At 39.7% G+C, this 26,027-nt stretch overlaps 3 protein-coding genes across 3 annotated transcripts; all 3 read right to left on the minus strand.

The window, feature by feature from the left end:
• Positions 1 to 1,233: 1,233 nt before the first annotated feature.
• Positions 1,234 to 7,839, minus strand: LOC137878667 (cytochrome P450 2K1-like). The gene is made up of 9 exons (XM_068719052.1): positions 7,612 to 7,839; positions 6,807 to 6,969; positions 5,290 to 5,445; positions 5,047 to 5,207; positions 4,704 to 4,883; positions 4,376 to 4,517; positions 2,887 to 3,071; positions 2,594 to 2,735; positions 1,234 to 2,517 (listed from the first exon to the last, which is right to left on the minus strand). Exons 1-9 carry the CDS (start codon positions 7,801 to 7,803, stop codon positions 2,318 to 2,320), a joined length of 1,521 nt encoding a protein of 506 aa, XP_068575153.1. The 5' UTR covers positions 7,804 to 7,839; the 3' UTR covers positions 1,234 to 2,317.
• Positions 7,840 to 10,293: 2,454 nt separating this feature from the next.
• On the minus strand, positions 10,294 to 18,804 carry LOC137878660 (cytochrome P450 2K1-like). The gene is made up of 9 exons (XM_068719039.1): positions 17,595 to 18,804; positions 16,800 to 16,962; positions 15,286 to 15,441; positions 15,043 to 15,203; positions 14,699 to 14,878; positions 14,372 to 14,513; positions 12,691 to 12,875; positions 12,397 to 12,538; positions 10,294 to 12,320 (listed from the first exon to the last, which is right to left on the minus strand). The coding sequence occupies exons 1-9, from the start codon at positions 17,784 to 17,786 to the stop codon at positions 12,121 to 12,123; spliced, it is 1,521 nt and encodes a 506-aa protein (XP_068575140.1). The 5' UTR covers positions 17,787 to 18,804; the 3' UTR covers positions 10,294 to 12,120.
• A 566-nt stretch (positions 18,805 to 19,370) lies between these two features.
• LOC137878664 (cytochrome P450 2K1-like) lies at positions 19,371 to 20,759 on the minus strand. Its single transcript, XM_068719048.1, is given in 4 exon segments — positions 19,371 to 19,996; positions 19,999 to 20,120; positions 20,221 to 20,362; positions 20,634 to 20,759. Coding segments are annotated over 4 exon segments (390 nt in total). The 5' UTR covers positions 20,694 to 20,759; the 3' UTR covers positions 19,371 to 19,930.
• Between the last annotated feature and the right edge of the window lie 5,268 nt (positions 20,760 to 26,027).

Genomic DNA, 26,027 nt, shown 5'->3' on the forward strand with positions numbered 1-26,027 from the left:
TGTGAACAAAAGTTGGGACTGGAGGATCAGCGAGCAAAGCTCTGCTCCTGGCAGATGGAGGAGATGCTGCTGCTGGGAACAGAGCTATCCTTTCGCCGGAGCTTCCGACTGCAGGGCGCTGGAGTCTGACTTGAAGGAGTTTCTGGTGAACCTGCATGATTTCACCTGATTGGCATGGAATCCTACCTGGTGGCACTGCTGACAAGCATTAAGTATAACTATATAGAAACAGCCAACCTTCCCTTTAATGATCTCTTTTCCTTATAGGTCATATAGAGGCATCAGGATTAAATAGAGACAGTTTCATAACCAATTTAAAGTTTGTCACAGTAACTTTAAAGTTGTACTGCCTTAGTAGAAAGGCAAGGCAAAGCAAGTTTATTTGTATAGCACATTTCAACAACAAGATAATTCAAAGTGCTTCACATAAAACCATTAAAAGCATCAAAACATAAGGCAAAAGATATGTGGAGCAGAAAAACTGAACGCTGCTTCTTCATGTTTAGTTCTGACTCTGGGAACAGAAAGTAGACCGGTCCCAGATGACTAAGGGGTCGGGATGGTTCATCAGGTAGCAGCAGATCAGATCCAAAGGTTTGTTAACAGAATAACACTTACTATGTACTATATTTACCCACAGCTGGCAAGCCTCCTCCTATGAGTCCGGGTGGTGGACCAAAACAGTAATAGCTATTGATATGATTTTTGTTTTCCTTTTGTCCTGTTTCCCTCCCTTTAAATAGCTCTTGCTCCCATCCTCATTGGTGACTGACAGCACACAGTTCATGAGGGGAAGGGGTGAGGGTGAAGCACACAGCTGGTGTCAGATCCAGTTCGGCTCTCTAACTCCAGGTGGAGAAGTAAAACGAAAGGCAGAAGAAGCACGACTCGTGGGTGTCTGAAAGAGGCATGGACGTGGTACAGGTGAGGCAAAGCTTGACGTCATAAAAACTAGTGAGACGTGCTTATTGAGGATAACTATACAGTTTACTAATTTATGTAGCATGAAGTAAGGATAGCTATAGAGAGGTAAAGTCACATTTCTTTTCTGTACCACCATGGCACCATGGGTAAACAAGTTAGCCAGAACAAATATTGACAGACCAAATCAAAGTTTAAAAGCAGTTTTAATATATTCTTTCCATTTATTTAATCGATAGAAATACTTCTTTGTTTTTTTCATCACAAAATGTGTCCAGTAATTTTTATTAAAAAATTATTTAGTCAGTGGGAAGTTCATTCCACCACTGTGGGGCCAGGACAGAAAACAGCCGTATAGAAAAGAATTATACTGTTTTTATCTATGGTGAAATAGCCATTATAGAAGACAAACCTCAAAATAATGGGTAATTCCAAACTGTTGAACAGCAGTTTGTAAAGTAGTTTTCCATATTATTTACACATTAAAACAACACAGGACTGATTGTGTCCCGTGCGAAACAAACAGTAAATTGTGTCACAGCAGTCGTTAGTCACGTGAGTCGCTAGTAACATAAGTCGTTAGTCACTCGGTATTAACGTGGATCGTTAAGGCAGTCAAGTTAACGTCAACCACATGCTTACCTATTTAAGTGGTTTTGTTGCCCAAACCTAACTCTCTGTGAAGACAGAAGTTTTTTTGAAAAGACACTAAATCTAACAATTGGAAACTGAGAGGCATCTCTGCGTGTCCAAAACTGACGGTAGAGGGAAACCTAGAGTCAGTTAGAAGCTTCGAGCCACTGACCAAGCGTAATTATTTGATGAGTTGGGAGTGAGAATGTGTTGTAATATTATGTGCCAAATGAAATCATTCTAAGCACATAATGTGGGACCGTTCTCTGTTCAAGAGGTAAGTAGACAAGTATTACAAGTTTTATCTAAGGCATATATGACAATATATGTATATATAATATACACAATACAACTTTACCATTACTTTATAGTGATTCACAATTGGAAATGAAATGTAGTGCAAGGTGTTGCTGTGAAGTCTTACAGCTGACAAATAATGTCCAAAGATGGCTGCTATAATGATAACATAAAATATATGATAAATCAATAACAATCTCTGCCCTATGGTGACAGTGTTTCAACACTTTGATGTTTTGGCTAATTAATCAAAAATATGATGTAGCTTTTCTAGCAGTTTGATTGGTGCAGCTGTAAATGTTATCCCATTTTCTTACTGAGACACCAACCTTGCTTCAGCACTTAAGTTAAAGATCAAATGTGTTGAATAAGATGGTTTCAAAGTAGATAGCAGTGTTTCTTTTTCAGTGGCATTACAATCTCAAAAGCTTTCTACTGTGCAAAAGTGTTTGACAATACTTGAGTACTAATTTTGAAATCCCTCACGACTGACAGCACACAGCTCATGAGGTGTCGGGGTGAGGGTGAAGCCCACAGCCGGAGTCAGAGCCAGTTCTTCCTCTGGGACTCCAGGTGGAGAAGTGAAACGAAAGCGCTGGAGGAGGGAGGTGAAGAAGAGGAAGAGCTCCATCCTAGCCAGACTTTCTCCCGGACACGCCCTCTGTCCTGTGAGAGAACAAGCTTCAGATAATCTGAAAACTTCGATTGGTATTGAAAAGAAGTGTTAGCTGAGCTCTCTAACCTGCAGAGAAGGGCATGAAGGCATCTCTCTTGACAAACTTCCCATCCTTGTCCAAGAAATGGGCAGGATTAAAGGTGCATGGGCTCTCCCACTCACTTTCATCCCACAGAACAGATGTCAAAAGAGGAAACACAGGGGTCCCCTTGAAAGAGACATTTATTAATGCTTACAATGTTTTAAAGAAAAACTATGATCTCCTATCTTTATACTTTCTAAAATCAAGCATGCAGTCTCATCATGTTTCATTATTCAGAGTGAACTGGAAGACTTGTTTTCATCAGTCAAATTCTTACCTTTCTAATAAAATAGCCCTGAAAAGTCACATCTGCGCTGGTGATGTGAGGAATAGAGATGGGAAGGATATTAGCAAATCTCTGTGTCTCATGGATGACAGCATCAGTGAAGGGCAGGTTCATCCTGTCCTCCGTCTTGACCCGACGGCTCCCAACCACCCTGCTCAGCTCTGCCTGGACCTGGTCTGGAAATTAGAAAATAAAAGAAAGTGGCTAAAAAACAAAACAGCAGTAAAGTTTTTTCACCAATTCTAGAAAGACTAACATGAATACTTTTTACCAAACCCTCACAGAAACAAATCATTTGAGTGAACACACTCCACAATAAATTGCAATTGCTATATCACAGAATTTTGCACAAGCTAGAAAAAAAAAAATCCTTCTCAATGCCATTAGTGTAATTTTATGACCAGCTGGTTGAACATTGCACTTATAGTAATCGGTCAAAACTAAGGAAATTAAGTAATTTCTTATTTATATCTAAAGTACTCTTGATGCATACAGTTTCAATGGGGTTCTTTTTCCAGGTGTTATTAAGTTTAAATGAAGATGATACCATGGAAAGAACAAATTTAACCGGTCATTGACTCTTAATTGTAGTTTAAAGTTTCTGTTTGGAAGTAAAAACTAAGTCTCCTGGGTTGCAACAGTCAGGATATGTTGAAGGCAGGGTTGGTAATCTTGAGAAACTAGGGGCACCAGGGGACGCTCCTCGCCCTCAAAGCATGGTTTTCTCCTCACAGGCTTCAATTTTGCTCACACAGCAGAGATGTTCTGCATGGAGTGATGTGAAAGTACTCGCAAAAGTAATTAGCGTGCACAGCTGTTTGAGTTGCACACGTGTGACCTCTACACACGTGCATGGATCTCATTTGTGCTTGTGGATTTTGACATTGATCTGCCTTCATACCATTGGCCAAAAATTATAATGAACGTAAACAACAAACATGGCTATCATTACTCACAGCTGTGAAGCTAGCAGATTGTGAAAGACTCCAGTGACGAGCAATGAATGCACACCAGAATACGTGCAGACAGGCAGGAATTTAAGCAAGTAGAATTAATTGATTGTTCGGGCTTATTACAGTCCAGCAACAGTCACAGATATCAGATTTTTTTTGTCAGAGCATTTGATTCATTGATTACTGTCAGGATGTAATGAACAAAATGACAACTGCACACATGGTGCAGACACTGTGGTATAGCGAAGAGTTTTAACACCGCCCCCTGTTGGGCAGATAATTTACTGAAAGGTATCTAGATTTCATTAGAACAAACATGAAAATTGTATTTACTAGTCATAGACTCCCTATGGCCCCGAAAAACTGGGCTTATTGGAAATCCAAAAGCGTTTAATTCCAACCTACGGACCTTTGACAAGAAAGAGGGGGAGAACAGATGGATAAACATGCATCAATCTTTGACTGCATCACATGATGTAAAGTTGGGGACTGCATCTGCTTGCAACCGGTCTAAGCATATTACTTACCTTGTATTTGAGGATATTTGGCCATGAGCAACAGACCCCATCTCAGCGTAGTTGCTGTCGTATCAGTACCAGCCATAAAGAGGTTGCTAACAGTTGCCACAAGGTTCTCCATGTTGTAGAATGACTCAGTAATCCCTAAATCCTTATTAACAGGTGAATAATCAAAAGTGTTAAAACTTCATTTTAAAAAGGAGCTAAAACCATTTTCATCCTCCAGTTGTTGGCTGTGTTCATAGAATTATAATGGTGATGTTTCATGAATTTATATCAAAAATTAATAATTATAGATTTAAACCTTGTATTATGATATCACACTTGCTTTTAATACCTCTAGCTTCTGTTTGTGTGCCAGAAACGAGTCCACAAATCCTCTGCACATCTGAGAATTCAACGTTTCTTGTAAACGTCCGATCAGCTGCTTTATTTGTTTTCTGTTTTCAGCAACATTCTTCCTGAGACGCATCCTGTTGCTCACCCATTGAAATATCCAGGGGTAGAGGTTGTACAACTGTTGTATTTGAAGAGAGAACACATTCAACATGTTATTAATATATCAAGAAGGCACAATAAAAGGTCAGTATGCATGACCATGGCCCCATGAGTCTGTAATTCTCACTATAACTCACTAAAGGTACATCTTATAGTTTATTTAATGAAAGACAAAGTGGTACCTGTATTGAAGGAGTGCCTGAAAGTCGAAAGTTGTCATTGGCTCGGTCTACCATACGTTTAAACTCTGTATCACTGTAATCAAATCTGCTGCCATAGACAATTGAACAGATGATGTTGGAAACTGCATAGTTTATTGACTGGGTAGCACTGAAGGGTTTACCTAAAACAAACAAAAATGAATGAGCAAAACAAACAATGTAGAATCCTTATGAAGACAATATACAATACAGGAGAAGAGTTACCTTCATGTCTTTCGAACACGTTGATCAAATATTGAATCTCCTCAATGATTTTCTCCTCTGCTGTTTTTTTGCCCATCCCAAAGTCTCTCAGGTTGCTCAGAGCAAAACGCCTCATTTCTTTCCATGATTCTCCATTGGCAAATATGATTCCTGTACCTGAAGTGAAATCAAGTACACATGTTTTTGTCAAATGTTATTTGACGCGTTTGAAATCGGATTACAATAATTTCCGAAAAATGTCAGCAAGAAGTTCAATGATGAATGATTTATCTCAGGGGACTTCACTATGCACAAAGAGCATACAAGAATATCAAAAAAACATTAACAGTCATAAATGACGGCACATAATAAAATAAATATGAAAAACATCATAAAAGGCATTATTTGGTAAATCAGTTAAGGACTTCAGATGCCAGTTGAAAAAAAGTTCAGACCATGTGATCAAAACTTGTTAAGCAGTTCAATGCTGCGTGGGATAAAGCATGCAAGTCATCTTTTATTCTGGGCATCACATACCTGCTCCCTAAAGACAAAAGTGCACATTTAGGCCTTGGAGCGTACATTGGATCTGCTGTGATATTGTGAGCAAAATTCATGGTGCACTGGTCTATCAAGCATGTATTACTGCACACTGGTTTCCCTGTTATTTTATCACCCAGTTTAACAACCCTGTCCAGTCTGTTCTTGTTTTATGCACACAGCACTTGCCAGCGCCATGGCTGTAGCGATGGAAATATAAGTCGATTGGTCTATTACTTTTGTACAGACAGAGATATCTCTACAACTATTGGATGAATTGCCATGAAATTTGCTACATTCATCGTTCCAGGAGGATGAATTTACCAAAATGCCTGACTTCTGTGATGATGAATTGCTTTCAGAGGCTTGTCAAAGACTTCATCAACTTCTATCTATGCAAAAAGCCTGTCAGTGTCTCAACCACATCACATGCTTGATGGACTTCAGGCTAATCCTCAAGGTGCTGCTTCCTACATCATAAAGAATATCCTGACAGGCAGAACCACTGCCTGGTTCAGGAATAGCACCAAGAGGGACTACCTGGCCTGAAGACCATCAGATGTCAACTCATACAACCTCAATCACCCCAACTAGAGAATCTTCTCCCTGCTGCCGCTGCCTGAAGGCCAAAAAGAATTAGGAGTTTCTTCCTTGGGGTCAATCATAATCTGAACCAGTGACCAAGGCTGGCTAATGCAATCACATTTTGTTGTTTTTGTACACACATTACCAAGGCTAATCACAACAACTATGCCCTTTAACAGTATGAACTCATTTTGTATTGTAAACTAAACATTTGCATTGCGGAGCAATTGAAACAGCGGCATCCATGGAAGAAGCTTCTAGCTCAAAGCACAACTGTGCCACACGCAGCAGCTATTATGGCTGTAGACTGTGAGCTGTGTGATGTTAACATTGTCATTGGATCAAATGTATGCGTCAGCTAGATGAACTTATACTGTAGTTGTTATCACTAAAATCTGCTGCTTTATACTTACTATGTAAACCACTTAAGTCATTGCCTAATGGAGGGACTTGTCTCTCTCCAAACTCCACAGCATAGTTGACCAGTGCCTGCTTCACGGTCTTGTATCCTGCCAGAATTAACACTTTCTGGGGTCCAAAATACACGGTGAACACTGATCCATAGTTCTTGGAAAGCTATGAAACAAAAATGAAATCAACAGTTATTGGGAACATAAATTGAAGCTTAGCAACAAAGACAGACTTTAAATCATATATAAATAAGAACAAGTTCCTGTTTCACTGTCTGGTGAACAATAATGCCTATAACAAGCTGGAATTTACAGGTGTGTTACTTTATCAAAGGTATTCTTAAAAATCAGAAATAGGTTCGTGGAAATGTAGCACTATTGGAATTTGATCAGGGAATATCAGCTGAACATCCAATGGCCTTACAAATCCTGTTCAATTTAACCACTAAGTAGACGGCAGAGGGTCCTAAGAAAAACGTCTTTCCAAAATGTTTATTGGGTGATTGCACAACTGTGGTTCAAATATGATCTTGGGTCACTTGTACGTTTTTGGACTGGAAAACAAATAAAAAAAAATTAAAAAAAAATATCACAGGGGGGATACTGTGACACTATTCTAGAGGGGCAAAAGACTAAATACAATTTTAAATCATGTAAATACACTTGGAGGCAAAACTATTCTAAATGTAAATAATACTATTTCTGTCTGAATTATATTGTTTTTATCTGTGTTAAAATATCAAAATGACAGATTATTCCACACTTTTGAACAATACAGTATACAGCCACTTTAGCATCACTTACTTACCTCAAACAGCGTGCTGTGGACTGACTTAAGATTCAGCTGCAGCAAATTGCCAAACACAGGCAGTGGTCTGGGTCCTGGAGGCTCCTTTCTCTGATGGTCAACGTTGGGGAAAAATACATACAAGACGAGTAGGATCCCAATAGTGCCCAGTAGAATGGTTGTACTGGGGAACTGTAGAAAAAGGCTTTCCATGGCAGCCAGTAAGCCACACTTTCAACAAAGTCAGAGACAATACTTTTGTGTTTAATGTTGTGTGAGTATTAGAGTGAAGCTTTGTCCTAATTTTACTTGACAGAGTGATATGCACATATATACCCTAAGATTCCTCCCTTACACTTTTATTGTCCTTAAGGTAATGTGTGACGACCCACTCTGCCCTGTCTGTCTGTTACTTTGTTTGTGTGGTATTTTCCCCTGCAGGTATTGGAGGTGGGCGTGGGAGAGGGTCATCAGTAGAGTGGAAACACCTGAGCTCATCATTAACACTGGCAACACATGGGCCCTGTTAAAACCCCTCTTTAGTCTCAGTTGGTCCCTCTCTCCTTACACCCATTTGGTTTTTGGTTGAGATTATGGTTTGTTTCTGCACTATACAACATTGCATACACACTTTCCACTCATGCACTCACCTACACTGCCGAAATGATTGACTTCACACGCCACTGTTAGTTTGAGCTTGCTTTTTATTCTGCCTTTAAGTTATTAAATAACTTGTCATGCCCGTGCTGCCCGGTTTGTGACAAATGTACAACTGTTAAGTTGAATGTATCACAGACTCCAAAGGTTTAACAGAATAAGACTTACTATGTACTATATTTACTCGGGGTGGGAATCACCAGAGGTCCCACGATACAATATTATCACGATACTGCTGTAAATCAATGCAATAGAAGCGTCTTAATTTGCTCCGCTGGTTTTAATGGATCATCATGTGTCTCCCTCTTCATGCATTTCCCAGAGCTCCCGTATAACCCCCAGTAGATGCGCAACCGTATATGACATCTCCCCCTCTTTTAAGTGTTATGTCAATAACATCATAGGGACACTTTAACTGAAAATGGCTATTCAGACAGCACATAGCATAAACCAAGATTAACTCAAATGGAGACATTTCAACATACACCGGTCTCTTTCCAATCAAGCAACAAATAAACATCAACATTATCACATCAATGTCAGTACAACTTTTTCTCTTCTCCCCCCAAAGGCCATATGATCTGCACTTGTCTACAGGTCAAGCCTGTCGACTTGCTTGCACACCTATCCAGATCTGGTCAGTCTGACCGGGTAGAGGGGTTGTGGGTGTAGCCACACTCTGACTGACAGGAACAGTCTCTAACATGGTGGCTCCGTCAGAGTGTGTGTCTGTCCCTGTGATCTCCCCGTGCACTGCTGGGATGGGCTGGGGAACCGGCACAGGTTGGAGGTGACGCCGGCATATTTCTTGGAAAGCTATGAAACAACTAAACAGACGCCATTGTGATCCTTACAACTTAAAAAAAGCCAGAATATTATGGTAATATTTAAAGCTACTACAAGGAAATTTGATCATGTGTTGACTTTGGCGGCCCCTGTGAACAAAAGTTGGGACTGGAGGATCAGCGAGCAAAGCTCTGCTCCTGGCAGATGGAGGAGATGCTGCTGCTGGGAACAGAGCTATCCTTTCGCCGGAGCTTCCGACTGCAGGGCGCTGGAGTCTGACTTGAAGGAGTTTCTGGTGAACCTGCATGATTTCACCTGATTGGCATGGAATCCTACCTGGTGGCACTGCTGACAAGCATTAAGTATAACTATATAGAAACAGCCAATCTTCCCTTTAATGATCTCTTTTCCTTATAGGTCATATAGAGGCATCAGGATTAAATAGAGACAGTTTCATAACCAATTTAAAGTTTGTCACAGTAACTTTAAAGTTGTACTGCCTTAGTAGAAAGGCAAGGCAAAGCAAGTTTATTTGTATAGCACATTTCAACAACAAGATAATTTAAAGTGCTTCACATAAAACCATTAAAAGCATCAAAACATAAGGCAAAAGATATGTGGAGCAGAAAAACTGAACGCTGCTTCTTCATGTTTAGTTCTGACTCTGGGAACAGAAAGTAGACCGGTCCCAGATGACTAAGGGGTCGGGATGGTTCATCAGGTAGCAGCAGATCAGATCCAAAGGTTTGTTAACAGAATAACACTTACTATGTACTATATTTACCCACAGCTGGCAAGCCTCCTCCTATGAGTCCGGGTGGTGGACCAAAACAGTAATAGCTATTGATATGATTTTTGTTTTCCTTTTGTCCTGTCTCCCTCCCTTTAAATAGCTCCTGCTCCCATCCTCATTGGTGACTGACAGCACACAGTTCATGAGGGGAAGGGGTGAGGGTGAAGCACATAGCTGGTGTCAGATCCAGTTCGGCTCTCTAACTCCAGGTGGAGAAGTAAAACGAAAGGCAGAAGAAGCACGACTCGTGGGTGTCTGAAAGAGGCATGGACGTGGTACAGGTGAGGCAAAGCTTGACGTCATAAAAACTAGTGAGAAGTGCTTATTGAGGATAACTATACAGTTTACTAATTTATGTAGCATGAAGTAAGGATAGCTATAGAGAGGTAAAGTCACATTTCTTTTCTGTACCACCATGGCACCATGGGTAAACAAGTTAGCCAGAAGAAATATTGACAGACCAAATGAAAGTTTAAAAGCAGTTTTAATATATTCTTTCCATTTATTTAATCGATAGAAATACTTCTTTGTTTTTTTCATCACAAAATGTGTCCAGTAATTTTTATTAAAAAATTATTATTTAAAAAAAATGATATATAGGTGTAGATTATTGTAATTTTAGATGCAAGCTAAATTAATTATCAGCTATATGACGAGGAAGGTCTACATTTATTCATAGTGTGCTAATACATGAGGTGATTTTCAACACCGTCCTGCAATATAAGAAAGTAAACAAATTACAACAAAACCAAGTACAATCACTTGTGAAAATAATCAACAGTGACCTGGAAGCAGGAATATGTAGGTGAATGAAGCATCTCATTGTAAAAAAAAAAAGTCATTAGACAATCAACATTACATTACATTACATTACAGTCATTTAGCAGACGCTTTTATCCAAAGCGACTTACAATAAGTGCATTCAACATTGGTAATCAAAAGAACTACTAGTCACCAGAGGTCATAAGTACATTTCCTTCTCCAAACAAGCATCTAAGAGCATGAAGCAGAGCATAACTCAGAGCCAAAGTACAGGGCAGAAACAAGAAAAACAGTTAGTGCTATAAGTAATACGAATACAATAAGTGCAACAAGCTAGTATGAAAACAATAAGTGCTAAGTGGAAGGCTCAGGGTAGCACTTCCTGAAGAGGTGGGTTTTCAGCCTGCGCCGAAAGATGGGCAGCGACTCCGCTGTCCTGACGTCAGTGGGAAGTTCATTCCACCACTGTGGGGCCAGGACAGAAAACAGCCGTATAGAAAAGAATTATACTGTTTTTATCTATGGTGAAATAGCCATTATAGAAGACAAACCTCAAAATAATGGGTAATTCCAAACTGTTGAACAGCAGTTTGTAAAGTAGTTTTCTATATTATTTACACATTAAAACACAGGACTGATTGTGTCCCGTGCGAAACAAACAGTAAATTGTGTCACAGCAGTCGTTAGTCACGTGAGTCGCTAGTAACATAAGTCGTTAGTCACTCGGTATTAACGTGGATCGTTAAGGCAGTCAAGTTAACGTCAACCACATGCTTACCTATTTAAGTGGTTTTGTTGCCCAAACCTAACTCTCTGTGAAGACAGAAGTTTTTTTGAAAAGACACTAAATCTAACAATTGGAAACTGAGAGGCATCTCTGCGTGTCCAAAACTGACGGTAGAGGGAAACCTAGAGTCAGTTAGAAGCTTCGAGCCACTGACCAAGCGTAATTATTTGATGAGTTGGGAGTGAGAATGTGTTGTAATATTATGTGCCAAATGAAATCATTCTAAGCACATAATGTGGGACCGTTCTCTGTTCAAGAGGTAAGTAGACAAGTATTACAAGTTTTATCTAAGGCATATATGACAATATATGTATATATAATATACACAATACAACTTTACCATTACTTTATAGTGATTCACAATTGGAAATGAAATGTAGTGCAAGGTGTTGCTGTGAAGTCTTACAGCTGACAAATAATGTCCAAAGATGGCTGCTATAATGATAACATAAAATATATGATAAATCAATAACAATCTCTGCCCTATGGTGACAGTGTTTCAACACTTTGATGTTTTGGTTAATTAATCAAAAATATGATGTAGCTTTTCTAGCAGTTTGATTGGTGCAGCTGTAAATGTTATCCCATTTTCTTACTGAGACACCAACCTTGCTTCAGCACTTAAGTTAAAGATCAAATGTGTTGAATAAGATGGTTTCAAAGTAGATAGCAGTGTTTCTTTTTCAGTGGCATTACAATCTCAAAAGCTTTCTACTGTGCAAAAGTGTTTGACAATACTTGAGTACTAATTTTGAAATCCCTCACGACTGACAGCACACAGCTCATGAGGTGTCGGGGTGAGGGTGAAGCCCACAGCCGGAGTCAGATCCAGTTCTTCCTCTGGGACTCCAGGTGGAGGAGTGAAACGAAAGTGCTGGAGGAGGAAGGTGAAGAAGAGGAAGAGCTCCATCCTAGCCAGGCTTTCTCCCGGACACGCCCTCCGTCCTGTGAGAGAACAAGCTTCAGATAATCTGAAAACTTCGATTGGTATTGAAAAGAAGTGTTAGCTGAGCTCTCTAACCTGCAGAGAAGGGAATGAAGGCATCTCTCTTGACAAACTTCCCATCCTTGTCCAAGAAATGGGCAGGATTAAAGGTGCATGGGCTCTCCCACTCACTTTCATCCCACAGAACAGATGTCAAAAGAGGAAACACAGGGGTCCCCTTGAAAGAGACATTTATTAATGCTTACAATGTTTTAAAGAAAAACTATCTACTATCTGTTAAACAGCTTTCTAAAATCAAGCATGCAGTCTCATCATGTTTCATTATTCTGCGTGAAGTGGAAGACTTGTTTTCATCAGTCAGATTCTTACCTTTCTAATAAAATAGCCCTGAAAAGTCACATCTGCGCTGGTGATGTGAGGAATAGAGGTGGGAAGGATATTAGCAAATCTCTGTGTCTCATGGATGACAGCATCAGTGAAGGGCAGGTTCATCCTGTCCTCCGTCTTGACCCGACGGCTCCCAACCACCCTGCTCAGCTCTGCCTGGACCTGGTCTGGAAATTAGAAAATAAAATACTGTGGCTAAAAAACAAAGCAGCAGTAAAGTTTTTTTCACCAATTCTAGAAAGACTAACATGAATGCTTTTTACCAAACCCTCACAGAAACAAATCATTTGAGTGAACACACTCCACAATACATTGCAATTGCTATATCACAGAATTTCACACAAGCTAGAAAAAAATCCTTCTCAATGCCATTAGTGTAATTTTATAACCAGCTGGTTGAACATTGCACTTGTAGTAATCGGTCAAAACTAAGGAAATCAAGTAATTTCTCATTTATATCTAAAGTAATACCGTTTCAATGGAGTTCTTTTTCCAGGTGTAAATTTAAATGGGGATGATACCATGAACAAAACGAATTGAAGCAGTCATTGAATCTTAAGTTAATTGTAGTTTAAAGTCACTGTTTGGAAGTAAAAAGTATTTCTCCTAAGTTACAACAGTCAGGATATGTTAAAGGCAGGGTTGGTAATCTTGCGAAACTGGCAAGAGTACCAGTAATAGTCTTTTCCAATGAAAGTAGCTAGCAGTACTAGCTCAAAAGTTGCTGAATCTAGCAAGACAGTAGCCAAGTTGACAACACTGACAGCCCGTCCCTTCAGGCCTTCCTCCAAAGCCAAAGAGCAGTGACAGAAGACATGCACCAGGGGACGCTCCTCGCCCTCAAAGCATGGTTTTCTCCTCACAGGCTTCAATTTTGCTCACACAGCAGAGATGTTCTGCATGGAGTGATGTGAAAGTACTCGCAAAAGTAATTAGCGTGCGCAGCTGTTTGAGTTGCACACGCGTGACCTCTACACACGTGCATGGATGTCATTTGTGCTTGTGGATTTTGACATTGATCTGCCTTCATACCATTGGCCAAACATTATAATGAACGTAAACAACAAACATGGCTATCATTACTCACAGCTGTCAAGCTAGCAGCTTGTGAAAGACTCCAGTGACGAGCAATGAATGCACGAGCAGAATACGCGCAGACAGGCAGGAATTTAAGCAAGTAGAATTAATTGGTCGGTCTTATTACAGTCCAGCAACAGTCAGATACCAGATTTTTTTTATCACAGCATTTGATTCATTGATTACTGTCAGGATGTAATGAGCAAAATGACAACTGCACACATGGTGCAGAAATTGTGGTATATTTAAAAGATTTAACACCGCCCCCTGTTGGGCAGATAATTTACTACAAGGTATCAAGATTTCATTAGAACAAACATGAAAATTGTATTTACTAGTCATAGGCTCCCTATGGCCCCGAAAAAGTGGACTCATTGGAAATCCGAAAGTGTTTAAATCCAACCTACGGACCTTTGCTGCATGCACCAAACACATTCTCTCCCTCTTTCCTGTCAATCTTTGACTGCATAAAATGACAGTAAAAAAGCCTACAAAAATAATCTTTAAAAACATATTTCAACTACTATGTAAAGTACAACAGTTGGGGACTGCATCTGCTTGCAACCGGTCTAAGCATATTACTTACCTTGTATTTGAGGATATTTGGCCATGAGCAACAGACCCCATCTCAGCGTAGTTGCTGTCGTATCAGTACCAGCCGCAAAGAGGTTGCTAACAGTTGCCACAAGGTTCTCCATGTTGTAGAATGACTCAGTATTCCCTAAATCCTTATTAACAGGTGTAAAATGTAATGTGTTAAAACTTAATTTTAAAAAGGCGTTCTTGACATTTTTCATCCTCCAGCTATTGGCCGTTTTCATAGAAATGGAATGGTGGTGATGTTTTATGAATTATCAATTAAGTCATTAAAAAACGATTTAAACCTTGTATTATGATATCACACTTTTAATACCTCTAGTTTCTGTTTGTGTTCCAGAAACGAGTCCACAAATCCTCTGCACATCTGAGAATTCAACGTTTCTTGTAAACGTCCGATCAGCTGCTTTATTTGTTTTCTGTTTTCAGCAACATTCTTCCTGAGACGCATCCTGTTGCTCACCCATTGAAATATCCAGGGGTAGAGGTTGTACAGCTGTTGTATTTGAAGAGAGAACAACACATTCAACATGTTATTAATATATCAAGAAGGCACAATAAAAGGTCAGTAATCATGCCCATGGCCCCATGAGTCTGTAATTCTCACTATAACCCACTAAAGGTATCTTATAGTTTATTTAATGAAAGACAAAGTGGTACCTGTATTGAAGGAGAGCCTGAAAGTCGAAAGTTGTCATTGGCTCGGTCTACCATACGTTTAAACTCTGTATCACTGTAATCAAATCTGCTGCCATAGACAATTGAACAGATGATGTTGGAAACTGCATAGTTTATTGACTGGGTAGCACTGAAGGGTTTACCTAAAACAAACAAAAATGAATGAGCAAAACAAACAATGTAGAATCCTTATGAAGACAATATACAATACAGGAGAAGAGTTACCTTCATGTCTTTCGAAAACATTGATCAAATTCTGAATCTCCTCAATGATTTTCTCCTCTGCTGTTTTTTTGCCCATCCCAAAGTCTCTCAGGTTGCTCAGAGCAAAACGCCTCATTTCTTTCCATGATTCTCCATTGGCAAATATGATTCCTGTACCTGAAGTGAAATCAAGTACACATGTTTGTCAAATGTTATTTGGAGTGTTTGAAATCAGATTACAATAATTTCCGAAAAATGTCAGCAAGAAGTTCAATGATGAATGATTTATCTCAGGGGACTTCACTATGCACAAAGAGCATACGAGAATATCAAAAAACATTAACAGTCATAAATGACGGCACATAATAAAATAAATATGAAAAACATCATAAAAGGCATTATTTGGTAAATCAGTTAAGGACATCAGATGCCAGTTGAAAAAAAGTTCAGACCATGTGATCAAAACTTGTTAAGCAGTTCAATGCTGCGTGGGATAAAGCATGCAAGTCATCTTTTATTCTGGGCATCACATACCTGCTCCCTAAAGACAAAAGTGCACATTCAGGCCTTGGAGCGTACATTGGATCTGCTGTGATATTGTGAGCAAAATTCATGGTGCACTGGTCTATCAAGCATGTATTACTGCACACTGGCTTCCCTGTTATTTTATCACCCAGTTTAACAACCCTGTCCAGTCTGTTCTTGTTTTATGCACACAGCACTTGCCAGCGCCATGGCTGTAGCGATGGAAATATAAGTCGATTGGTCTATTACTTTTGTACAGACAGAGATATCTCTACAACTATTGGATGAATTGCCATGAAATTTGCTACATTCATCGTTCCAGGAGGATGAATTTACCAAAATGCCTGACTTCTGTGATGATGAATTGCTTTCAGAGGCTTGTCAAAGACTTCATCAACTTCTATCTATGCAAAAAGCCTGTCAGTGTCTCAACCACATCACATGCTTGATGGACTTCAGGCTAATCCTCAAGGTGCTGCTTCCTACATCATAAAGAATATCCTGACAGGCAGAACCACTGCCTGGTTCAGGAATAGCACCAAGAGGGACTACCTGGCCTGAAGACCATCAGATGTCAACTCATACAACCTCAATCACCCCAACTAGAGAATCTTCTCCCTGCTGCCGCTGCCTGAAGGCCAAAAAGAATTAGGAGTTTCTTCCTTGGGGTCAATCATAATCTGAACCAGTGACCAAGGCTGGCTAATGCAATCACATTTTGTTGTTTTTGTACACACATTACCAAGGCTAATCACAACAACTATGCCCTTTAACAGTATGAACTCATTTTGTATTGTAAACTAAACATTTGCATTGCGGAGCAATTGAAACAGCGGCATCCATGGAAGAAGCTTCTAGCTCAAAGCACAACTGTGCCACACGCAGCAGCTATTATGGCTGTAGACTGTGAGCTGTGTGATGTTAACATTGTCATTGGATCAAATGTATGCATCAGCTAGATGAACTTATACTGTAGTTGTTATCACTAAAATCTACTGCTTTATACTTACTATGTAAACCACTTAAGTCATTGCCTAATGGAGGGACTTGTCTCTCTCCAAACTCCACAGCATAGTTGACCAGTGCCTGCTTCACGGTCTTGTATCCTGCCAGAATTAACACTTTCTGGGGTCCAAAATACACGGTGAACACTGATCCATACTTCTTGGAAAGCTATGAAACAAAAATGAAATCAACAGTTATTGGGAACATAACTTGAAGCTTAGCAACAAAGACAGACTTTAAATCATATATAAATAAGAACAAGTTCCTGTTTCACTGTCTGGTGAACAATAATGCCTATAACAAGCTGGAATTTACAGGTGTGTTACTTTATCAAAGGTATTCTTAAAAATCAGAAATAGGTTCGTGGAAATGTAGCACTATTGGAATTTGATCAGGGAATATCAGCTGAACATCCAATGGCCTTACAAATCCTGTTCAATCTAACCACTAAGTAGACGGCAGAGGGTCGTAAGAAAAACGTCTTTCCAAAATGTTTATTGGGTGATTGCACAACTGTGGTTCAAATATGATCTTGGGTCATGTTTTTGGACTGGAAAACAAATAAAACAAATTAAAAAAAATCACAGGGGGGATACTGTGACACTATTCTAGAGGGGCAAAAGACTAAATACAATTTTAAATCATGTATATACACCGGGAGGCAAAACTATTCTAAATGTAAATAATACTATTTCTGTCTGAATTATATTGTTTTTATCTATGTTAAAATACCAAAATAACAAATTATTCCACACTTTTGAACAATACAGTATACAGCCAATTTAGCATCACTTACTTACCTCAAACAGCGTGCTGTGGACTGACTTAAGATTCAGCTGCAGCAAATTGCCAAACACAGGCAGTGGTCTGGGTCCTGGAGGCTCCTTTCTCTGATGGTCAACGTTGGGGAAAAATACATACAAGACGAGTAGGATCCCAATAGTGCCCAGTAGAATGGTTGTACTGGGGAACTGTAGAAAAAGGCTTTCCATGGCAGCCAGTAAGCCACAGCTCTGCTACTTCTCTTCTGTCACTCTATCTCTCACAATCATTCAGTGTAGCTGTTAGTGTCGTGTTCAGACTTTCTCAATAACGAGGGAGCCCCCCTTCCTCGCTCCTGGTCCGTCAACAAAATAAAACCGAATAGCTGGTTCAAGTTAAAATCAAAAGGTATTTAATCTCTAACAAAAGCAAATACAATTACAAACTGAATCACACTATGAAGTACAGAAAATATATCATATGAGATAGAGGTCTATTGCATTCCACCCAACAGGCTGGCGTATTCCAGTTAGTCGTAATCCAGATACAACGGCGTCTGACATGGTCAACAACAGAGCCCCCGATTTGCGGAAAAGCCTCAGGCTTCGTACTGCCTTAAAGTCCACCTATTTCCATATGCCAGCAACACGTTTCGTTCAAGGATTGGCTGTGAATTGGATCTGCTCCTTCTCGAAACATCTCCATTTTACACACTCTCACTCACTCACTGCCTGCCAGATCATTGTCATGTCAACCTGCCCGTTTGGCTCGTCCTGCTCTCCCTGCCTTGTCCTGCCAGATTTCGTCTCTCGTCTTGTTTTTGGATTCCCTGCTGTGTTCCTGTAAATTTCCTGTTGTGTTCTTGGTTCATTAACCCATTCCACTCTGCTTCTGGTCATGTCTGCTTTTGAGAACTCCACCACACCCCGTGACACAGTAAGCCACACTTTCAACAAAGTCAGAGACAATTTCTTTCTGTGTTTTATGTTGTGTGAGTATGAGTTGCGTGAAGCCCTGACCCAATTTGACCTGACACTGTGAGACGCATGTATCCTGAGGCAGTCTGTGTACAAATAAGGAATGCACTGACACAAAGTACTTACAAGAAAATTAATAACATTCATTTCCACCACAAATGGCGACAAGGATGGCATTGGACAAGTGATTTGGACTCCAGTTGAACGACAGAGAATAGCTGATTCCTCCTGGACAACGAGGTTCGAGATTGTGTCACAATAAAGGGCTGAATTTAAAGCCCGAAATAACATAGCAGCTGGGTTTGAGTCTTTTTTCCACATGGTAACGATCAACAAGAATGTAAATTGGATACATTTATATCTATTTTAATCATTAGCGATTCTTCAAGTCAGACTCTTGTTGTACTTTCATTCCAAACAACACAGCTCTAGACAGCTCCTTCACCAAAGCATCTCTAAACTCCAAACCATGGCTACAGAACTCAAAGACAATGCTGGTCAGCACATGTGGACAGGAAATTAATTTGAAAATGTATTCGGCTGATGGGATGCATTTCTCACTTAAATTGGTGTTACGGTGGTTTTTTGTTTAGCTGTCGTTAACCTATTTGGTTGCTGTGTTATTCCATGTGTTAGAAAGCTGATTGAAAAATCCATAACAGTGTTTCCCAATATGTAAGGAACTATGTGCTAAATACAAGTTAGCAAAAAGAAGCTTTAGGGTTGACAATCAGCTGACCAAATACTTTAAAAGCAGTTTTAATGGATTTTTTCCTTTATCAAGTCCTAAGAATTATTACTCCTTTTGTTTTCCATCCAAAAACATTAAAGAAAACAGTAGGTCCAGTATTTTTAATCAAGTATTTCTCTAGAACAGAAAAATAACACAAGAACCAAAATAAAAGAAATATTGGTATATAATTGTACATTATTGTAATTTTTAGATGCAGGCTACATGGGGTATCGGCTGTAGGAAGAGGCAAGCCTTGATTGATTTCTAGTGGGCTAATACATATGTGATTTCTGCAATTGTATGCAGTATAAGAAAGTAAACCCTTGACAAATTGTACAACACCAAGTACATTCTTTTGTCAAAATAATCAACAGTGACCTGGAAGCAGGAATATGTAGGCTAATGAAGCTGTGTCTAGCCTAAGTGTGTTTTTTTTGTAATTTGTATACGGTTTCAACAATCTGTAGGAATGTGGACGTATATATGCTCTTATTTAGAGTGAGACAGCTCATTAGCCCTAATATGCCACTGTTGTATATTTACACAAATAGATGTACTTTTCTGGCTGCTCAGTATGTTCTGCTGCCTGTGAGGGTGAATTAAACAATATTCATGTCATGGTCATGTACAGTTACAGTATAATGCCATGCTACAGCTCTCTTCCTCATTGGCGACTGACAGCACACAGCTCATGAGGTGTCGGGTTGAGGGTGAAGCCCACAGCTGGAGTGTCAGATCCAGTTCTTCCTCTGGTACTCCAGGTGGAGGAGTGAAACGAAAGTGCTGGAGGAGGGTGGTGAAGAAGAGGAAGAGCTCCATCTTTGCCAGACTTTCTCCCAGACACACCCTGCGACCTGCAGGAACAAAGAGATTTGCAAAGAGTTAAACTGGATCACAATGTGTGGAAATTCTCTGTAATCCCTAAAATACAAAACCCTGACAACGTTTTTGTACCTGCAGAAAAGGGCATGAAGGCATCCCTCCTGATAAATTGACCCTCCTTGTCCAGGAAGTGGGAAGGGTTAAAAGAGTTTGGGCTCTCCCATTCACTCTCATCATGAAGGACAGAAGTAAGAAGAGGAAACACAGTAGTCCCCTGTTGGCAAAAGAAGAGAGAGATGTGTATGAAGCCTCAGAATGAAAGCACTTTTTCACCTTTTCAGAAGTTGATTTATTATTATTGTTTGTTTGCAATCTGTTGATTGTTTTTGTTGTTTCATCTATTGTACTGTTTTATCAGTGTTTTAGCTTAGTTTGTCTTGCTTTTGTTGGACTTTCTGTTATATTGCTGTGTATCAAATCACTTTGTCAACTTTAATTTTAAAGGTTCTATATAAATAATAATAATTATTATGTAGGCAACCGACCTCTTTGATGAAGAAGCCTTGGAAGGTGACGTCTCGGCTGGTTTTGTGAGGAATGGCCATGGGGATGATGCTGGCCAGTCTCTGTGTCTCATGGATGACAGCATCGGTGTACGGTATGAAGGTAGATTTGTGTCTTTATTACGCAAACAAAACCTTTGCTTTCAAAACGAAAAGCTACGGTTTCAAAACCAAAAGCTAAGGCTTCAAAACCAAAACGTAAAGCTACGAGATGAGTTTGGACGTAGTGGGCGGGGCATACGCTGCTGAATGAGCCAGGAGTTTCTATTGGTGGGTTTGACTTGGATCCCGGCATCTACTTCCACTGTAGAGGTTACTGTGATGAGCGGCATGGAGGTAAGTTGACATTATATTGCTCTGGTAGCACTTCACTTTGTTTTCATGTTGTTAGTGTCGTAGAGTCTCTTTTTTTAAAGAACGACATGAGGTGTTGTTGACATGAAGCTTCACTTTCTGCGTGCATGTAACGTAAGTCGAACCCACCAATGTGTATATATATATGTATATATATATATAGATATATATATATATATATATATATATATATATATATATATATACATATATATACTTATGTATATATATATATACATATATATACTTATATATATATATATACACGTATATATATACATATATATATATATACACGTATATATATACATATATATATATATATATATATATATATATACACGTATATATATGAAGCTACTGCTATAAAATGCTGATGCTGTTTACCATTCTGCACAACCTTTCACAGTTTCGTCAGCTACCCCTGCTTGTGTGCAATCCCCTTAAAACTGCAGCAAATTAAAAAGCAAATACGAAGGTCACCTGGATTGATGCAGAGCCCACAATGCGTACGTTTTCGTTGGCTCTTCTCACCATGTTTTTGAATCGGGGGTCATTGTATTCAAACCTGCTGCCGTACACAATAGCGGAGATGATATTGGATGTTGCATGATTTACCGGGCATGCTGTATCGAATGGCTTCCCTGTGAAACGGCAGTGACAAATAATGAAAATTATTTCATAAAAGCAAAAGAAAAATGATCGTCTTGTACTATTAAAGCAAACCCCACCATGACTTACACTGGCTACAAAAAAACTAGAATATGGGGGTGATTTGAGCACAGCGCACCATTTTCTGAGCACAGGTACAGTGCTGTGAAAAGTATTTGCCCCCTTCCTGGTTTCTTATTTTTTTGCATATTTGTCACACTTAAATGTTTCAGATCATCAAACAAATTTTAATATTAGACAAAGATAACCCGAGTAAAGACAAAATGCAGTTTTTAAATGATGATTTAATTTATTAAGGGAGAAAAGCTATCCAAACCGACTTGGCCCTATGTGAAAAAGTAATTGCCCCCTAAACCTAATAACTGGTTTTGTCACCCTTGGCGGCAACAACTGCAATCCAGCGTTTGCGATAACTGGCAATGAGTCTTTCACATCGCTGTGGAAGAATTTTGGCCAACTCTTCTTTGCAGAATTGTTTTAATTCAGCCACATTGGATGGTTTTCGATCAGAAACGGCTCGTTGAAGGTCACGCCACAGCATCTCAATCAGATTTAAGTCCAGACTTTGACTAGGCCACTCCAAAACCTTTTTTTTTTTTGCATTCAGAGGTGGACTTGCTGGTGTGTTTCGGATCATTGTCCTGCTGCATAACCAAAGTGCGCTTGAGTTTGAGGTCACGAACTGATGGCTCGACATTCTCTTTCAGGAGGTTCTGGTAGAGAGCAGAATTTATGGTTCCATAAATTATGGCAAGTCGTCCAGGTCCTGAAGCTGCAAAGCAGCCCCAGACCATCACACTACCACCACCATGTGTGACTGTTGGTATGATGTTGTTTTTATGAAATGCTGTCAGTTTTACGCCAGATATAACGGGACGCACACCTTCCAAAAAGTTCAACTTTTGTCTCGTCAGTCCAAAGAATATTTGCCCAAAAGTCTTGGGGATCATCAAGATGTTTTTTGACAAATGTGAGACGAGCCTTTGTGTTCTTTTTGGTCAGCAGTGGCTTTCGCCTTGGAAGTCTCCCATGGGTGCCATTTGTGCCCAGTCTCTTTCTTATTGTTGAATCATGACCGCTTGACCACCCTAACTGAGGCGAGTGAGGCCTGCAGTTCTTTAGATGTTGTTCTGGGGTCTTTCCAGACCGATTCATGTCAGTTACTTTGTTTCTCATCTGTTCTTGAATTTCTTTACATCGCGGCATGATGTGTTGCTTTTTGAGATCTTTTAGCCGACTTCATTTTGTCAGACAGGTTCTATTTAAGTGATTTCTTGATGCAACACGTCTGGCAGTAATCAGGCCTGGGTGTGGATAATGAAATTGAACTCAGCTTTCCAAAAAAAAATCAGTTCATTCATGATTTATCAAGGGGGGGCAATTACTTTTTCACATAGGGCCAAGTAGGTTTGGATAGCTTTTCTCCCTTAATAAATTAAATCATTTAAAAACAGCATTTTGTATTTACTCGGGTTATCTTTGTCTAATATTAAAATTTGTTTGATGATCTGAAACATTTAAGTGTGACAAATACGCAAAAGAATAAGAAACCAGGAAGGGGGCAAATACTTTTTCACAACACCCACCCACCCACCCACCCACCCACACCCACACCCACACACACCTATCGGTTTTAGGTCCAGGGTCCGGATACAACGGCGTCTGGGTCCAGATCCGGACCGCAGTCCGCCTATTAGTGAGCCCTGATCTATGCTTTACAAAGCATTGATAAACAACAATGAATGGCCAACACTGCCTCAAAACGCATAGTTTTTCAACAGAAAAGGCAAATAGATACAACACAAAGTGATCAAGAACATATCAATATTTATTTAGGCCATAATACAACTTTACCATTCCTCTATAGTGATTCAGTTGGAATTAAATTAAATACAGTGCAAGGTGTTGCTGTGAGGTCTTACAGCTGACAAATAATGTCCAAAAATGGCTACTATAATAACATAAAGATGTGATAAATCGATAACAATCTCTGCCCTATGGTGACAGTGTTTCAACACTTTGATGTTTTGGTTAATTAATCAAAAATATGATGTAGCTTTTCTAGCAGTTTGATTGGTGCAGCTGTAAATGTTATCCCATTTTCTTACTGAGACACCAACCTTGCTTCAGCACTTAAGTTAAAGATCAAATGTGTTGAATAAGATGGTTTTAAAGTAGATAGCAGTGTTTCTTTTTCAGTGGCATTACAATCTCAAAAGCTTTCTACTGTGCAAAAGTGTTTGACAATACTTGAGTACTAATTTTGAAATCCCTCACGACTGACAGCACACAGCTCATGAGGTGTCGGGTTGAGGGTGAAGCCCACAGCCGGAGTCAGAGCCAGTTCTTCCTCTGGGACTCCAGGTGGAGGAGTGAAACGAAAGTGCTGGAGGAGGGAGGTGAAGAAGAGGAAGAGCTCCATCCTAGCCAGACTTTCTCCCGGACACGCCCTCCGTCCTGTGAGAGAACAAGCTTCAGATAATCTGAAAACTTTGATTGGTATTGAAAAGAAGTATTAGCTGAGCTCTCTAACCTGCAGAGAAGGGCATGAAGGCATCTATCTTGACAAACTTCCCATCCTTGTCCAAGAAATGGGCAGGATTAAAGGTGCATGGGCTCTCCCACTCACTTTCATCCCACAGAACAGATGTCAAAAGAGGAAACACAGGGGTCCCCTTGAAAGAGACATTTATTAATGCTTACAATGTTTTAAAGAAAAACTATGATCTCCTATCTTTATACTTTCTAAAATCAAGCATGCAGTCTCATCATGTTTCATTATTCAGAGTGAACTGGAAGACTTGTTTTCATCAGTCAGATTCTTACCTTTCTAATAAAATAGCCCTGAAAAGTCACATCTGCGCTGGTGATGTGAGGAATAGAGGTGGGAAGGATATTAGCAAATCTCTGTGTCTCATGGATGACAGCGTCAGTGAAGGGCAGGTTCATCCTGTCCTCCGTCTTGACCCGACGGCTCCCAACCACCCTGCTCAGCTCTGCCTGGACCTGGTCTGGAAATTAGAAAATAAATAAAAGACACAGCGGCTAAAAAACAAAGCAGCAGTAAAGCAAGCTAGAAAAAAAAATCCTTCTCAATGCCATTAGTGTAATTGTGTGTAGTCTAAAGCTGGTTGAACATTGCACTTATAGTAATAGGTCAAAAATAAGGAAATTAAGTAATTTCTTATTTATATCTAAAGTACTCTTGGTGCATACAGTTTCAATGGAGTTCTTTTTCCAGGTGTTATTAAGTTTAAATGGGGATGATACCATGGACAGAACAAATTAAACCGGTCATTTAATCTTTGGTTAGTTGTAGTTTAAAGTTACTGTTTGGGAGTAAAAAAACAATTCTCCTGGGTTGCAGCAGTCAGGATATGTTAAAGGCAGGGTTGGTAATCTTGAGAAACTAGCAAGAGTACCAGTAATAGTCTTTTCCAATGAAAGTAGCTAGCAGTACTAGCTCCAAAAGTTGCTGAATCTAGCAAGACAGCAGCCGAGTTGACAACACTGACAGCCCGTCCCTTCGGGCCTTCCTCCAAAGCCAAAGAGCAGTGACAGAAGTCATGCACCAGGCAGGGACGTGCGGTCAGGGGAGGTAGAGCCTCACCTGTCATCATGACAAGTACAAAACAAATAATGTTAAAATAAATATTAATATTTCTCTACTGATCTGTGCTATAAATGTAATTTCTGTATGATTCCAATCATTTCAAGCATTTTTATAATCAAAATCGCTGAATTAGCGCATGTCCTGTTCAAACAGAGGAGACACGTGAGGTGAGGCAGCGAAGAGCTGTGCCTCACCTCAGATTGCGCAATCCCTCACAAACTGGGTTGAGCGCGTGCCTTTTGCTTTCTCATCGTTTGTCACCACTGTAATATTTGTAGACACTTTTTGTATATGCCCTTTCTTTCCATAGAATAGGTAATGTATTTCACGTCTGTGTAGAACATATTTAGTGTTGCTGATCTGACATTAAACCGCAGTGAAAAAGCGCAGAGGGGAGGCAAACACTACTCTGCCTCAAAGAAGAGGGCGAGCGAGAGCCCACGGGTCGGGTTTATGCTTGTTCTGTCGTTGCTCTTCTTCTACACTTCTCTTCTTCTTCTTCTTATATTTTGCTTTGACCACAAAAATGTAAGATTATACATCCAAGCTTAAAAATGTCTAAAAAAAAACCAAAAAAGGAAATATGAACAAATCAACAGCAATTCAATGTTGGACAGGTAAAGTAACCTTTTATGCGTTTGTGTTCTCTTTATACATCCGTGGTTGTTACACAGATTATCGCGGAATCTCACGATTTTCACGGGTGGTGCCTGCGAGCGCTCCGCTTCTGAAACGCT

This window comes from Cebidichthys violaceus, unplaced genomic scaffold (assembly GCF_023349555.1).
Source record: "Cebidichthys violaceus isolate CVI_PGR_0920_01 unplaced genomic scaffold, fCebVio1.0.p SCAF_23, whole genome shotgun sequence".
Lineage (NCBI taxonomy): Eukaryota > Metazoa > Chordata > Actinopteri > Perciformes > Stichaeidae > Cebidichthys > Cebidichthys violaceus.